We start from the raw sequence: 17,058 nt of genomic DNA, 5'->3' as shown, positions 1-17,058 counted from the left end.
CAGATAATATTCTTTTTTAGGGGCTTATTTGAGTACCTCAGTGAGTCGTTAATGCTATTTCATTTGCTTTTAAGGTACTGAAATAGTAGTAGAGGGAGATATATTTCAATGAAGTCAAATTAAGAAACAATACAGTTTCTACGGCCTAGACGAGAACACTACTAAATAGGTATCATTATAAGTGACAGGAAACAGAAAGTCTAGGACTTACCGAGGCAAGAGAGTAACAGTGTCCCCAGCTGGTTATAACAGGAAGCACACTGGAGAGAATACGTTTAAATGAACATCACATGCCAAAACAATTATGGTTCAATTTAGCTAGTTACTGTAGTTAATCAATGAACTTCCTAAAACTTTGGATGTCATAATAAAATAGTTTGTATTCGTTTTAGGGTTGAGCAACTTCCAACTTTTTAGTTGGCGCTGGCATGCTCTAGCCCTCACACGCAATTTCGGGATAACGAAACATGATCTGTTCAAATTGACAAGTTTTACTTCAGAGATTACTTTTTTTATGGTTACAATCAAAACTGTTGCATAAAAACGTTTAAACCTCACGCATGTCACCCGGTTAGACTAAAACCACACGATGTAACTAAATTGGTAGCTATCACTTTGCTCGAGACAGGCTGCTCCACTCTCGTGCCATGTTGGTCCCAAATACGCGGGTAATGTGAGTTAATATTGTTAATCTCGCGCCATTACTAGTTTTTCAATCTGTCACCGCCTTCAAAACACTTATTTTGGATTTAAACGTGTGAGTATCAAATTATTCTATTTTATTTGGAAAAGGATGGTAAAATTATTTAGACATTTTACATTTCTCCATCTAGTTAGTATTAGGGACACATGTAAACGAAGGTAGCTAGCCAGGTCAGAGTTTAGCTCCAGTTGTCAACGACGCTTTCGATAACGAGGCTCGTTTTCATACCATGAGCTACAGTAACATTAGCTAGCTAATGCTTGTTAAACAAATATTTTGCAAGTGAATTGTACCGTATCCCATATAAAATGAACCACATGTATTGTATTATCAAACCAAACCCGCAGCAATATCAACAGTGAGGACCAGATAGACCACCAAGGCTTTGACCATGATGTTCTACACTCAGCTCTTCACTTCCAAACGCGGACCTCTGGCCAAAATCTGGCTAGCAGCTCATTGGGAGCGCAAAATCACCAGAACTCATGTGTTTGAATGCAATTTGGAGAGCACCATCAAACACATAATCTCCCCACAGGTAACAGTACACTTTGTTTTGTCTTCCAAAATATATAAACAGGGAGATAAAATGTATTTGCATCTGGCTGAGTTAGCTCACCATGTTATTTTTGTCTACAGTAACTTACTCCATTATCCAATGAATAATACCTTGTCTTTCAGGTTTCGTTTTCGTGTCATAGCTATATATGTCTCAAAGTATATGAAATAGTTTCTGATACAGCTCTCCACATACCTGTAGCCACACAATGAGCACATCATTTATAATCTATGATATAGCCCGATTTAGGCTTGCCCCTCTGTCTGTTTTTATGTCTCTGTGCTTGTGTGCAATCATCTCAAGACAAATATCGGCTTGCGGACTTTTGGCCACCTACTCCTGGGAGTAGTGAGGATATACTTCAGAAAAGCCAAATATCTGCTTGCTGACTGCAATGACGCTGTTGTCAAAATTAAAGTAGCCTTCAGACCAGGTTAGCCAAGCATCCTTTTTGCGTTGTCAATGTCAACATTTCAAGGTGCTGCAATCTAGAGCAAAATATACCATATTAGGGTCTGGTGCTTAGCCTTAAATGATAATATATATATTTAACAAAAAAATCATTTTTACTTTTTTTTACATAGTGCTGCAGCCAGTGCACAAGGTGGCACAGCAGCCCTCTTACATGCTTTGGGTAGAACCCTGCATTTTAAAGACAGGATCTCCATGTTATTCTGATAATTGGAAACATATATCAGTTGAAGTCTTGTATAAAATTATACATTTATTTCCGTCACCATTAGGACAGACTGACATGCCTGTTGAAGGACTGGAGGCCACACTTAAAGCCATCACGTTGATGGAGGATTTCACTGACTTCGATACCCAGCTACCAGACACAAAGTACTTTTGTTTTCCTTTCTCTCTCATTTAACTCACTCACATTCAAAACCAAAATGTATGCTCCAAATAGGCCCTACCCCAATAAGGCTAGTGTCAGTGTTTCAATTAGTGATGCACCGATATTACATTTTTGCCCGATACCGATATCTAATATTTTCCTTGCCAAAAAACCTGATACCGATATACATTTTCTTTTTAGCAGCCTTTTAAGCAATCTAGTACAGTTAAATAGTTAACACACACACATGGACGCAGCGGTCTAAGGCACTGCATCTCAGTGCAAGAGGCGTCACCACAGTCCCTGGTTCGAATCCAGACTTTATCATATCCTGCTGTGAATGGGAGTCCCATAGGGCGGCGCACAATTGGCCCAGCTTCATCCGGGTTTTGCCGGGGTAGGCTGTCATTGTAAATAAGAATTTGTTCTTAACTGACTTGCCTAGTTAAATAAAGGTTACACACACCACATTGACCAAAAAGTTATTTTGTTGCCATTTACGTATGTCCCCATTACCAGTAAAACATAATCAAAACCTATTTATTTCACTTACTTGCTGTGCTGTTTCGTTGTTAATTCGTTCAGCTGTTTCATTCTCAACCAGGATTTCTATGGAACGCCGTCTGGGTCTTTGCGTGTCAAATAACACTTGTTGACCAATCAGGACCTGAATATGATTGCACATCACATAATCATTTAACGCTTTCATACATTTTTTACATAGTTATTACACATTGATTACACTATCACCCGTATTTCATATGTCCCAACGATTCGTCAATACGTATGCTATGATGCTGGTTAAGTTGTCTCGCGCACCTACAGTGCTGGTCATAAAAAAAAACTAGCTCATGGATGCAAACAATGTTCTTCGCCAAAAACATAGCAAAACTACATAATCTGTTTCAGTAGCTATAGTTAGCTAGCTACCTATATAGCTAGGTGTCATCATCTAAAATAATCCTAATTTATAAAAGACAATTCTTATTTGATTAATGGTGGTCGGACCCATCAATGTGAAGCTAGCCACAATAAGGATTTGCCACAATAGTGGACTTTGCGGTTAGTCTTCAAAATAAAAGTATGGTATAATTCTACTATTTGTATTCCTTTGCATCACTGTCAATGACATACTTTTATTTTGAAGGAAAACCGCAAATTCCACTATTGTGCCTGATCCTTATTGTGGCTAGCTTCACAACACATAACCCGGTCAGCCTCACTAGCCAGATGAAGCTAGCTGGCTGCTTATAACGTTAGCTTTGGGCAACAAGGTTAAGTAGCTGGCTTGCTAAACTCAACAAAAAAAGGAATGTCCTCTCACTGTCAACTGCATTTATTTCCAGCAAACTTAACATGTGTAAATATTTGTATGAACATAACAAGATTCAACAACTGAGACATATACTGAACAAGTTCCACATACATGTGACTACAGAAATGGAATAATGTATCCCTGAACAAAGGGGTGGTCAAAATCAAAAGTAACAGTCAGTATCTGGTGTGGCCACCAGCTGCATTAATGCTGGTGGCCACAATAGTGGACTTTGCGGTTAGTTGTACAGCTTTGACAGTGCTACTGTATCTTTTTTGACACTCAAAAGACCCAAACGGCGTTCCATAATGACAGTTTGTCGTGAAGCTAATAGCAGTGATGCTATTACTGTGTAACTCCAATAGGGCAACGGGCAACATCTGAAAAATAGCGCACTTGGTATTGTGTACCGGTGCTCAACCAGTCGGCAAAAGCCAACATCACCCACGACAGAGAACAGTTGATTGTCAAGGGCAATGAATTCCATTATCTTGGCTTTAATGGACTTCGCCTTTGAGTTGTCTTGTTGAAAATGTCTTACTCTTTCGTAATAACTGCTCGACTTGTTGACTGATCGATCCACACAGCAGACATTGTGGGCTAGGTTAGGAATGCTTTTTTGCACGTGTAGCGCAAAATTTTACGTGGCGTCATTAGTACTTACTTTATATAGGTATGCACGTCAGCTTTGACATCAGTTTTGCACATCGGCTTTGAACTAGACATCGGCAGATATGTTCACCGATATATCGTGCATCCCTAGTTTCAATAGATCATGGGGGTGTGGAAGCTTCACGTAGCAGTATTTGTGATGTTTATATCGAAAAGTAATTTATTTTCTCTCCCCTCTCTGACCCTAGTGCCATAGGTGTTGTGGACCATTTTTCACTGAATCAGTGCCGAACAGAGGACATCACCCTCAAAGAGGATTTTGGAAATAGCTTTCTCACATTTGATGACTTTGGTAAGGGTTAGGGTTGCTACTCTACAGTGCCTGCCTGTGTCTCTTTCAATGTTATTTTCCTTCTCACCATAGGCCACCTTTCTCTCCTTCACTCACATTGCTGTCAGTAACTTACTCTGATTTACTCTGTGTCTAATATTTGTAGGTGATGAGACCCAGTCTCACCAAGGGGGCATGTTAGATGTGAGTTTCCTAAGCCTGGCCCAGCACGGAGATGCTTTTGGCGACGAGGACAAAGGCATTGACATCTTGGGTAATGTCCCGACCTGGATTTTTAGCAGCAGATTCACTTGAAGATAACATATCTGTTGCAAATCTGAACACATCAAGAATCTTTCAAAGGCAAACCTATGCAATGTCTCAAACCCTTTTCCAAATCCTGAATAGACTTCATGGCCAGTTCCAGTGAGAATGCTTTTTTGACGGACCTTTTCCCAGCCGAACCACAAAATGTGATGCCAGAGATTGCTCCCACAAACATTAACCAAGAAGGTAATTTTTTGTGTTTATTTTGGTAGTCTTTTAGGAAACTTTATACCCTGTCTAAATATTCAGTGTAATTGTAGATTGGTATGAAGGCGTCTACATCTGTATGAGACTACCAAAGACAGTACAGTATGAAGATAAGCAGAAACTGCTTCTCCAATAGATATCCCCGGTAGCGCTTGTAGGCGATGTAATGGCGATGTTGGCTAGCTAAGCTCATGTGCAGAAACACGTCACCGGGTCTAACAATCGGCTTGCGCCGTACTGCGCGAGAAAACGTGTCAGTTTGCTACTTTAACGAGGTTGGAGTAATAACGTTTTCAACTACTTAAGACATTGGCTCTAATCTAGGTTGTGGCTTTTTGAGTTGGAGGAAAATTTACAACTAAGGAATAATTTTTCACTTCGCTCATTGACTTCTCAAACCCCAGCCTGGTCTGCTTGGTCTGTTTCACCAGCGTTCCCGGAGGTGTTCCCAGAAGTCTCACGATGTTGCGTCTCTGGGTTTAGAATCTCTGTGGTTATACTTTGTTCAAGCATTGCAGCACCCTCTCTCACAGCAAGAGGCAACGCATACTGGAAAATTATAATTTCATTATTCATGTGCTAATTCCACTTTGCTGTAAAATTTGCAGGGAGTAAATTGGATTTTTCCGTTGTTTAAACTTTTCCCAAAATTGGGTGCTTTATCATTATTACGTTATACAGTGAAATATGAATCCATTGTATTCTGTCCGTGTCTACTTTATGTTATCACAATAGTAGACTGAGACAGAATGCCCTTCATTCCACAACCCTGCATTGCAGGTCGTCCAGACTCTCCTACATCTGTACCCATGGAGGAGGATCGCCCTGTCCTGAATGAGACAACCCCTGTCCTGAATGAGACGACTCTGTTGGTCAATGAGGAGGAGGGCTTCGCTCTGGAGCCTGTCGCTGTGACCCGTAAATATTTACCTGCCTAACAAGCAACATCTTGACACCACAACAAGGCCATTCTCCAAAGCACACTTACTGTCCCTCAAACACAATTATCTAACTGGACACAACCTATATCATATATCAAAGCCATAAGTAACACATTACCTTCTTAATTATCTGTGGTGGAAACTCCGAAGTGTGAAAAGCACAGGTAAGGTAAGCCATTGGAGTTAAACCTTGTTTGTCCTTAGCGACCTTAAAGAGGAAGAAGGGGAAGAGGAGAAGGAGACTGGTGGTGGACCAGGCCAAGGAGCTGTCCAACCAGGCCGTCAGGGAGCAGCTCACTGACTATTCAGATCTCACTGCCCCACTGGACTTAGCCCCACCCACCCACCAACTCATGCAATGGAAAGAGAGTGGTGGGGTGGACAGGCTCTTCAGTCACCTCTGTGCCCCTGTCATTCATCCACACCTTCAACAGGTAAGCAGGGTGTGAAATCAACATATGTCCCATCATAGGTTGATATATTTACCTTTAATCAAATTGGTTGCAAACACATATTTAGCAGCTTGCATTCATAGCTCCAACAGTGCAGTAATTGTCACGCTTGTCGTCGGTAGAAATGGACCAAAACGCAGCAGGTATGTGTATGCTCATCTTGTTTTTTAATAAATACAAAATGAACACCAAAATAACAAAGAACGAACGACAAAAACCAGTCTGGTAAGGCACAAGGCTAAACACAGAATAATCACCCACAAATAACAAACACAAACACACCCTCATATATGGGACTCTCAATCAAAGGCAGATAGACAACACCTGCCTTCAACTGAGAGTCCCAACCCCAATTAACCAAACATAGAAACAGACATACTAGACAAAATCATAGAATACCTGAAAACCAAACAGTGCCCAAAAAACTCCGGAATACTTAAACCAAATGCCCCTTCAACAAAACACACCACCCCGAACCACATAAAACGAATACCCTCTGCCACGTCCTGACCAAACTACAATACCAATTAACCTTATACTGGTCAGGACGTGACAGTAATATCTAACAATACACAACAATATACACACATCTAAAAAGTAAAAGAATGGAATTAAGAAATATATAAATATTAAGACGATTAAAAAATCTGATCTTTGTCCCCATGTGCAGTTGCAAACCGTAGTCTGGCTTTTTTATGGCGGTTTTGGAGCAGTGGCTTCTTCTTTGTTGAGCGGCCTTTCAGGTTATGTCGATATAGGACTCGTTTTACTGTGGATATAGATACTTTTGTACCTGTTTCCTCCAGCATCTTCACAAGGTTCTTTGCTGTTGTTCTGGAATTGATTTGCACTTTTCGCACCAAAGTACGTTCATTTCTAGGAGACAGAACGCGTCTCCTTCCTGAGCGGTATGACGGTTGTGTGGTCCCATGGTGTTTATACTTGCGTACTGTTGTTTGTACAGATGAACGTGGTACCTTCAGGCATTTGAAAATTGCTCCCAAGCATGAACCAGACTTGTGGAGGTCTACAATTTTTTTTCTGAGGTCTTGGCTGATTTATTTTGATTTTCCCATGATGTCAAGCAAAGAGGCACTGAGTTTGAAGGTAGGCCTTGAAATACATCCACAAGTACACCTCCAATTGACTCAAATTATGTCAATTAGCCTATCAGAAGCTTCTAAAGCCATGACATAATTTTCTGTACTTTTCCAATTAGTAGGTTTCAGTTTCTGTACTTTTCCAAGTAGGCACAGTCAACTTACTGTATGTAAACTTCTGACCCACTGGTATTGTGATACAGTGAATTTTAAGTGAAATAATGTGTCTGTAAACAATTATTGGAAAAATTACTTGTGTCATGCACAAAGTTGATGTCCTAACCGACTTGCCAAAACTATAGTTTGTTAACAAGACATTTGTGGGAGTGGTTGAAAAACTAGTTTTAATGACTCCAACCTAAGTGTATGTGAAGTTCCGACTTCAACTGTATGGAGTGGGTAAAACAGTATGTAAACATTATAAAGTAACCAGTGTTCCATGACTATGTACATAGGGCAGCAGCCTCTAAGGTGAAGGGTAGAGTAACCCGGTGGTAGCCTGCTAGTGACAGCGACTAAAGTTCAGGGCAGGGTACTAGGCGAACGCCGGCTAGTGGTGACTATTTAACAGTCTGATGACCTTGAGGTAGAAGCTTTTTTTCAGTCTCGGTCCCAGCTTTGATGCACCTGTACTGACCTCACCTTCTGGATAGTAACGGGGTGAACAGGCTGTGGCTCGGGTGGCTGAGGTCCCTGATGATCTTCTTGGCCTTCCTATGTCATGTGTTACACTAAAAAAGTACAAGTTTAGCTTAAGAATGTTGTTCCACTTAAGTCAAGCCTTCAATATATAAATGTTGGATTCCATACTTAAGTGAGGAAATTGAGTTCACATCTGTAACCAGTGATGTATAGCAGCAGTGCATTTTGTTTCAACAACTGCCCCCATTCTGCCTCTGCAGCTCTATTCCAGTGATGTGTTTCGGGGGGAAACAGATCGAGTGGGCAATGAAGATGACCGTGAAGAGATGAGACAGGAGAGACATGAGGGTAGGAGGTCATATTCACACAGAGCAACACCATGTTATAGAAATGATCGTCTGAGAATACAAGTCACTACATTTCATGAAATTGGGAGAATTGAATTTCACATTACCTTTGAACTGTTATGTTTCCTATTTGGGTTTATTAATTTTATATGTGTGTATACAGTGGAAAGCGATGTGAGCGACCTGCCCAGTGAGCTCAGTGTCCTGCATGAGACTATGGATCCTGAGAGAATGGGACACAATGTGGAGCTCACTCCTCTGCACCACCATGGGACTGACAACCCACCTGAGGACGTCTGGGACGAAGTACATGTAAAGAGTTCAACATGAACACCAGATATGCTTTTTTCACCATTAAAAAGTGTTTATATAACCTTTTTTCAACCAGGTTTTCCCATTGTCTATAACTTTTTCTGACAACATTCCTTGTTCCCCCTTTCTCCTTTTCTCTCTTTTTCTTGTCTCTCAGGATGAGAGTAGATTTGAGGTTTCTCACCCTGAGCTTCCTTCGGAGGATTCCATGCATGTTCATCCTTCTGGAATGGAGAGGGAAACTCCATCGAATGTGACACGGAACACACAGGTTCATTCACATGCATTGAATACACACACAGAAATACACACATACACGCACGCTTACACACAGAAAAGCACAAACGGGGCCTCCTGATTGGTGTAGCGTTCTAAGGCGTTACTACAGACCCGGGTTCGATCCCTGGCTGTGTCACAGCCAGCCGTGACCGGGAGACCCATGAGGCGGCGCACAATTGGCCCAGCGGTGTCCGGGTTATGGGAGGGTTTGGCCGGCCGGGATTTCCTTGTCCCATCACGCTCTAGCGACTCCTTGTGGTGGGCCGGGCGCCTGCAAGCTGACCTCGGTTGCCAGCTGGACAGTGTTTCCTCTGACACATTGGTGCAGCTGTCCTCTGGGTGAAGCGAACAGTGTGTCAAGAAGCAGTGCGGCTTGGCAGGGTCGTGTTTCGGAGGACGCATGGCTCTCGACCTTCGCCTCTCTGGAGTCTGTAGGGGAGTTACAGTGATGGGACAATACTGTAACTACCAATTGGATATCATGAAAAATGGGTAAAAAAAATGGTGTGGTGTGATGTACTACGGTACACTCTGTAATGTGTTGTTATACCAAACTACAGTCTATGGTGGACAGCCAGGATGACTTTGAGGAGAGGAGGATGACCAGCCGAGCACAGAAACTACTAAACGCTCTCAAAGTAAGAACTCAGTACCCCTATGCAGCAGGGCATCCATTCTTACCCTTTGTCAGCTTGCTAGCTTGATTACAATCAGACCCAGAAATCCACCAAGTCACAGATGACGGATTTAAAAGACTAAAGGGCATGATTAGGGAACAGTCGGTGGAAATGAAATGGCTGCAATGTGTGATTGTGTGTTGTGTTATAACAAACTGGGATGGGATTTTCCCTGCTTTTCTGACATTTATCCTTTATATAATCAATCCGTAACTGACCTATCCCCTATAAACAAAATTCAGATTTTTCTATGTTGTTCTGATGACATCCCTAAACAGATTCAGAGCAGCAGAAGCAACACCATGTTCAGCCTGCAGACGCTGTGTGAGAGGAACAGTCGCTCCCAGACCTCGGCTACCTTCTTTTGCCTCCTGGTGCTGAAGAAACAGCAGGCCCTGGACCTGCACCAGAGTGAGCCTTACGCTGACATTATAGCCACACCTGGACTCAGGTTCTAAGAGGCGAAGACGCCTGCTAATTGTGCCTTGTTCATAGACTCACTGTTATCTGTCAACAACTGCACAAAACTCTAGCGGTCTAGACACCCTCATCATACGTGGACCTTAGGAGGGTAGCATCTCATAACATGGACACTAATTAAGAACTGATTACACCAATAAATATTATTTGGATAATATTTATCAAACTGGGTTGTGATATCCAGCACTATTGAGATAGTTATGTCACCTCTATGTATCTCCCAGGACCCAGACCCAAGTCACTCCCTTTGTGAGAAAGCAGGGCCTGCTACAAGACATAATTTGGACAGGGTTAACATCTGATTTGTCTCATTGGGTCAGAGTAAAGGTTTTGGAATGTTCTGTTGTTGTTTTGTACAGGAGCTTTAGGTTTACTTTACTTGTTTGAATAAGATGGTTGTGTTATTGTTCATTATGCCGACAGACTAGGATTTGTTAGATTTACCAATTTCAGTAATTTAATAAGGGTAGTTTTAGTTCAGTGTTTTTAATTAAGCAATTGTTTTTATTCTTAATGATCTGTAAGTATAACAGTGAATCTTATTCAATGAAATGTATGAGCAGCCTTCAATGTTTGTAAAGTATGTATATAAAGTCTCAATTAAAAGAAGTGCAAGTTCACCATAGAAGGATGTTGAGCTAATACTTTTAAGTCATGAGGATACAATGGCAAGGATTTTAATGAATCTATTTCAAAATTACACATCTACATACAACACTATTGCCCTGGCCTGATACATTTTTGGTTCCAAACACCCATGCCCTTTGTAAATAAACATGTTGGCAAGATACTACCATCAGACCATCCCCAGATGGTCTGATGGTGTTAGATCATTTTGAATGATGCGCCATGATTCATTGTGTCTTTAAGAGAATCCGATGCATTGTACGTAACTACCAAAATATCTTCGTATGTTCTCGGACGTGTGCGAAGCTAGCCACAATAAGGATTAGCCACAATCGTGGAATTTGTGGTTCACCTTCAAAATAAAAGGCTGATACCCCATTTCATGGACTGAAGAGCCATAGGTAAGGCTGTACACTGCAATATGAATGTTCATTACTTACAATAGGCTGAGTATTGAGGTGATTTCCCACATTTAAAGTTCCTTAGTATGAGCTATGACGCTATTTGTGTAAACTTCAGAATTGTAATCCTTGGATGTCACTGAGTATTTTTAATTATTGTCTTGTTGAATTTATATAATAACATTCCGACCTTGTTTAGCATTATCTAGTGCAATTATTGCATGATTCCACTATTGTTATTAGTTTGAATCACAATGGGGACCTTTTATTTTGAAGGCGAACAGCAAATTCTGCTATTGTGGCTAGTTTCACACAGGTGGCTCCCGGCATGGACTCTCATCAGCAGCACGGTAACCATCTACATGACACTGGTGACGGTTCTCAGGCATCTATACACAAGTCCAGCGGGGACATTTTCTACTCCACGATGTAGGAATATTTATCGGCCTGCGCAAAAATGGTAAATGTTGGGAATCATATAATCTTGTTAGTGTACTGCTATGTCAGAGATCACAGAGTCAGGTAATCGCTGCATCAGAAAGGAGGCTGGTGTATTGAATCCCAGTAGCCTATGTAGGGCACAGCCAGGGCTAAATTCGTTTGTCACCTATTTCTGCCTCGTCCCGAAGATTCCAAACGTTGGATGGAATGTTTGGGTTCACCGGAAAGTGATGTTGGCTGGTAGGATTTTGCTTTTAGATTTGCACTGGCATATAATCTATGGTATAGTAGTTGTTTTCTATAATGTCAATGTCTCGTAGTGACGCACGGAGATGCAACTGATATTTTTTGTGCTAATGGCTTTCTGCGTCTTGTCCATCAACAGCGCACGCCGTCTATAGGAAAATAAGACATTGATTAAAATATTGCCAATTGTAGTGGCAATATTCAGTTTGTTCATGAGCGAAAAACCTGTACAGCGCTCCTTGCCCTTCTGCATTGTACAGATGACGTAAAGCACCGTGCTCAACCTTATTCAGTAATTTCACAGAAACCGAGGTAGGTGGCATTAATGTGAATCAAATTGTCAGCCAACATTAAACCTTATTTCCGTTAATTCACCCTCATCCTACAACCCAGTTATGCCGTCTGATGCTGCTCACAATTACATAAGAAGTACATTGCTTGACCCACCACCTGTTGTGCAGTGGCTCTATATTATCCACTGTAGGGTAGGCCTAGTTGTGATCCCTGGCTCTGCCATGCTTTCCTGTATTGATCAATTGTACTGTGTCCTCAAATGTCCCATTGGCACAGTGACAGTAGACAAACATTTCACATGGCATATCATAGACATACCATGTCTTTGTATCTCTGAGCTGCTTTGTGCTCAGCAGGGATTTTCTCTTTGATCATACTTTTTTGCTCTATTATTGTTTGAGCTAGGCTGCTCAGCTCAGTCAGCCACAGATGTGCTGATGCGGCAATCCTGTTTGCACAACACTTTTTAAAATCTGTTTCTGTACCAACTGGTCTGGTTTTGTTATGTTATTTGTTATTTTTGGCTCTTGGTTCATTGGATTTTGCCTGTGTATATTATGATTTTGGTTTATTCCCGGCTGTCTGTGGTTACCAGGGATGGGTTGTGCAGCAGTGAGATGGGCAATGGACTCACAGAATGCCCTGTCTCTGTCCTGATCTGTTCTGTGAAAGGCTTCTTTATCTGTTGAAGGGCTCCTGATGGCCAGACTGGTTTACACATCAATGGGCTCCTAACATGCAGGGCAGTCAGGGCCACAACAAACAGTAGGCCTACAACACATCCCCTCCCCCCAACAAAATACTTTATTATCTTATGATGAATGTGTTTTTTTAATACACAGCTTGAGACCATAACATAGGATTATGTCCTTGCCCAGGGATAAAAAGTGGTATCTGGTGGGTAGAGGAAACATCCACAAAATGGATTGCTTTTCTATGTTTGTTTTTAATGGATTATCTCCTGTCTACATCCATTCTGTTTTCTCTATCTTTGTACATTATGTATTGTACAGTCCAACTGTAAGCCATCTTCCTAGACTTCATCTTGGAGCCAGCAGCAGAGCGATAGTGGTGGTCCACACCCATGTCACTCCCTCCCAGTCGGAAGCCCTCTGCAGGTCAGCGCAGGTACTGCTGCTGCCTTCTCTCACTATTGTCTTTTTTAGCTGTGTGATGATCCCAAGTGATGATGTATGAAAATGTTAGGGTAATATAGTAGCACATGTATAGTGAGTGAGTTTTTGGAAGCAATCCATTGATTTTGTTCATGTTTGTGACTGAAGATAAGAGTCTCATCAATGTGTAACATTAACATAGCCTCTCTGTTACAGGCGGTCAGTGGCTACTAGCAGTGGGCGCCATTCCCATAGCAATGCCTCCAATACCAACACTTACCCCACCAACACTTACCCTGGCAGGGCTAGTGAGGGCAGTCCTACAGCACGGACATACCCTGGCACACCCAGGTAAGACACAGCATCTGTACATCATATGCAAGACACAAGCAAACATTGTTTTGTTTTAGGAACTTTTTTTTTTAGGTTGAGCCCAAAATATCATGCAATAAAAAGGATTCAGAAGAATACCAAGCAAATGTTTCCAGAAAAAGGTGCAGCATCTGCCTTGCAATAAAAGGGGGGGGGGGGAAGCATTTAATGTAGTCTTGAGATGTATAATTTATTTTAAAAACCGAAAGACCCCACTGATATCTTTTAGCCTCTTCCTCGGCCTCTGTTATGATGGCAGTTTTTATCTCATGATTGATCTCTGATGCATAACTGGTAATCACTATACACTCTCCTTCAAACCCCTATGCAAACCCAGGTGTCAGGCGAAGCACACCACCTGCAGTGATAACCATGGGATCCGTCCCCCCCACACCAGAGCAGTACCTCACACCCCTGCAGCAGAAGGAGGTGTGTATCAGACACCTGCGAGCCAGGCTAAGGGAGAATGTTGAGATACTGCAGCACAGGTGAGTCCGGAGGGATGCGTTGTGACACAAGCAGAATGTTCCTGATCAATGTGATACTTCAGATCTAATGGCCAATAGAAGTGTCTCATTCACAACCCAGCTCTTGGGTTGCATGTAACCACGCTATGACTACAAAAATAGCAACATCAATAACGGTCTTCCATTTCACTACAGAAACTGGGATTGTATCTCAGACTTCTCATGCCTCTCAAGGCAAACCACACATTGATTACTTTTCCTTGGGAAGCCCTCATATTCTCAAACCCCTCCCTCTCTCTCCTCTTCTCTCTCAGGGACAGTGAGATAACTGAGATGAGGACCCAGCTGTGTCGGATGCAAGAGGACTGGATAGAGGAGGAGTGTCATCGTGTGGAGGCCCAGCTTGCTCTAAAGGAGGCGCGCAGGGAGATTCAGCACCTACATGAGGTCGTGGAGACAGTACGATCAAATCTCGGCACCCCAGAAAAATCCCCCCACAACCAAAAGCCATACCTTTCACCGCAGGGACCCAGACCTGTCAAGTCCCGCTCCTGTGGTTGCTCCCCAGCCAGCACTCTGAACCGCAGCACCACCTACACCCGGCTGAGCAGTGAGGGCCTGCATCTGGGCCTGCATCTGGACCGCAATGGAAATGTCCCAGGACCTGACCTGCGTGCAGCGGCACGGGCAGAAGGGGGACGGACCCACCTGCTCCTGGAAGCAGCCCTTCTGTCAGAACAAAACCCAGCCGGCTCCTCCCGTGGCCCCTTCTCCTCCACCATGCCACACTCCTCCACCTACGAGAGACTCTACGGCGGGGGGGCTGTCCTGCCCGTCTCCCACTCCTGCCATTCCCTAGGTAACAGCTGCAGGTGCAGCGGACACACCTACCTCCCGCATCACCACCTCTTCCTGCACCTCCCCCAGGAGGAGCCCCCGGCTGCAATGGCAGCGGCTGCTGCCCCCGTGACAGATGTGAAACCGGAGGTCCGATCCCAGGCCTGCAGCCCCACCATGACCTGGGTCTCAGAGGAAGGAGGGGGAGAAGAGCTAAGCATCATCTCCCTGGCAACAACCGACATCACCACAGCCTACTCTGAACAACAACCGTTCTTGTCTTCCTCCCCTCCTCCCCAGCTCTCCTACAACCTACAACCGCTGCCTCCAGATGGCCCAGTGGAGATGACAATAATGCCAACAGTGGCCCAAACCTGCCAGCCCAAGCCTGTGTCATTGTATTCACCAGAGAGGCAAGGGAGCGTGACAGTGGTGGAGGAGGAAAAGAAGGAGGAGGCTGTTGAAGTTGAAGGTGAAATCGTTGTGGAAGGGGAAGAGGGGGAGGAGGGGGCTCCCCAGCGGAACTTCTGGAGTCGATACTTCCTGGTGGACCTGTTGGCGGTGGCCATGCCGGTAGTGCCGACAGTGGCCTGGCTGTGCCATGGTGCCCCGCGGGAGGTCATGCCTGTCTACCACATTGGCTCTCTGCTACGGGGTTGCTGCGCTGTGGCCCTTCACTCTCTGCGACGCAGGGGATGTGGTCGGGGCCTTGACCCCACAAGCATGAATGGGGCGACCAATATCTGACAACTTTACTCTTTAGCAACCATGCAACCCCAACCTCTTATGAGCTACAGCCACAACGGCAATTATACAGACTTTGATTTGGACTTAAACTCCTATTGCTTTTTATTCTACACCCACCACGTCTGATTTGAGGATGAACTTGAGATTTACATGATCCGATTGTATTGCAGTTGACCTTTGTGAATTTTGTTTATTGGTTACAGCAGACAGGAATTAGGCTAATTGTATAGTTCAAGCCTGTTTCTGTTAGATTTGTAATCATGCCTTGCTATCAAAGAAAATCTAATGCAATAGTGATTTGATGGGGAATGCATGAGCCTGCTTAAATGGACTTTTTGACACTGGTCTACAGTGTCTCCCATTACTGTACAACTGTACATTGCATGTAACCCTGAGAAATGTTCAGCCTTTTGCCATTACCTCACTTTAAACAGACTTGCTACATTTGAACCTTGAAGACTTTGATGTATGCTCCATAAATCTTCTAGTGTTGTCTTTGAAATTGGTGTGAATATGGTTCATCTTGTTAGAAACATCAGCAACATTTTAGTTTAGTTTCTAGAGCTAAGTGAATGAGGGACCTGAGTAGGAGTTCTAGTTGAATGTCTTTGAATTCTTTATTTTCTCAAGAAAATAGAGGATAGAAAAATACACGTCTTTGCACAACGAGAGATAGAGAATCTATTACATTTCAGGGATCCAAAGTGTATCTTCTGGTTTCATTCATTTTATTTATAGTCCAAGGATAAGATAAACATTCTGAATAAGACTAGCATTGTCACTATCCATGCAAATGCTGAATGCCAGTGCAAGTCATAAAACATGCCAGCTAGGTATTTATTGTTAAGGCATATATAGCATTTACTAAATTTCACAATTTACAATATTAAGAATATGATCAATAGTTAGCCTAGATATTTGTTTCAAACATTGGACACTTTTGGGACTATACTGCACTACTTGAAGATTGTAGTGGCTTTGCATGTCATCAAACATTAACCATGCCAGTCTTCTTTTGAGCCACATTGTGCCGCTAATGCTACATTGACAATTATTCAAATTCAGTGGTCAAAATCAATGAGAAAAAGCAATGATGAAATGTCTTTACTTGGGTTGGTAAATTGCACAAAAAGCTGTAGAATGCAAAGTGTAAATAGCTCTGGATGTATTTCCTCTTCCCTTTGAAAATAAACTGAAAGTTGCCTTTGTCTGTGTCATCTATTGAAGTGTGCTCTGAGAGAATTAGAGACGCATTAGAGATGCCTGGGAATCAATGAGAAATAAAAATACATTCAGTCTCTTTTTGAAGTTGATAGAACATCCTGTCAAAAGCTCTTAGGGATGAGGAACAATTGTTTTCAACCAATGTGGTGAGCGTTGACTCAT

At 42.7% G+C, this 17,058-nt stretch overlaps 2 protein-coding genes across 7 annotated transcripts; both read left to right on the top strand.

Annotated features, from left to right (window-relative positions):
* Positions 1-258: 258 nt before the first annotated feature.
* Positions 259-10,704, top strand: LOC106572450 (double-strand-break repair protein rad21 homolog). Of its 4 annotated transcripts, none has more exons than XM_045695249.1 (14): positions 263-755; positions 1,051-1,241; positions 1,566-1,695; positions 2,006-2,105; positions 4,279-4,382; positions 4,528-4,635; positions 4,770-4,874; positions 5,676-5,813; positions 6,041-6,270; positions 8,291-8,378; positions 8,541-8,689; positions 8,847-8,960; positions 9,529-9,606; positions 9,924-10,704. In XM_045695249.1, exons 2-14 carry the CDS (start codon positions 1,095-1,097, stop codon positions 10,101-10,103), a joined length of 1,671 nt encoding a protein of 556 aa, XP_045551205.1. In that variant the 5' UTR covers positions 263-755; positions 1,051-1,094; the 3' UTR covers positions 10,104-10,704. The 4 variants fall into 4 exon arrangements, with proteins under 4 accessions (XP_045551206.1, XP_045551205.1, XP_014002120.1 ...); XM_014146645.2 differs by having other exon boundaries at positions 263-757; positions 8,541-8,683; XM_045695250.1 differs by lacking the exons at positions 9,529-9,606; positions 9,924-10,704 and having other exon boundaries at positions 259-757; positions 8,847-9,134.
* Positions 10,705-11,466: 762 nt separating this feature from the next.
* LOC106572448 (syntaphilin) lies at positions 11,467-16,165 on the top strand. Of its 3 annotated transcripts, none has more exons than XM_014146640.2 (5): positions 11,467-11,503; positions 13,148-13,262; positions 13,466-13,600; positions 13,959-14,109; positions 14,403-16,165. In XM_014146640.2, exons 3-5 carry the CDS (start codon positions 13,507-13,509, stop codon positions 15,670-15,672), a joined length of 1,515 nt encoding a protein of 504 aa, XP_014002115.2. In that variant the 5' UTR covers positions 11,467-11,503; positions 13,148-13,262; positions 13,466-13,506; the 3' UTR covers positions 15,673-16,165. The 3 variants fall into 3 exon arrangements, with proteins under 3 accessions (XP_014002115.2, XP_014002113.2, XP_014002116.2); XM_014146638.2 differs by having other exon boundaries at positions 11,471-11,613; XM_014146641.2 differs by lacking the exon at positions 11,467-11,503 and adding an exon at positions 11,621-12,152.
* Positions 16,166-17,058: the final 893 nt, after the last annotated feature.

This window comes from Salmo salar, chromosome ssa15 (genome assembly GCF_905237065.1).
Source record: "Salmo salar chromosome ssa15, Ssal_v3.1, whole genome shotgun sequence".
NCBI lineage: Eukaryota > Metazoa > Chordata > Actinopteri > Salmoniformes > Salmonidae > Salmo > Salmo salar.
Note: the sequence above shows the minus strand (reverse complement) of the source record. Positions and strands in the feature narration are given on the sequence as shown.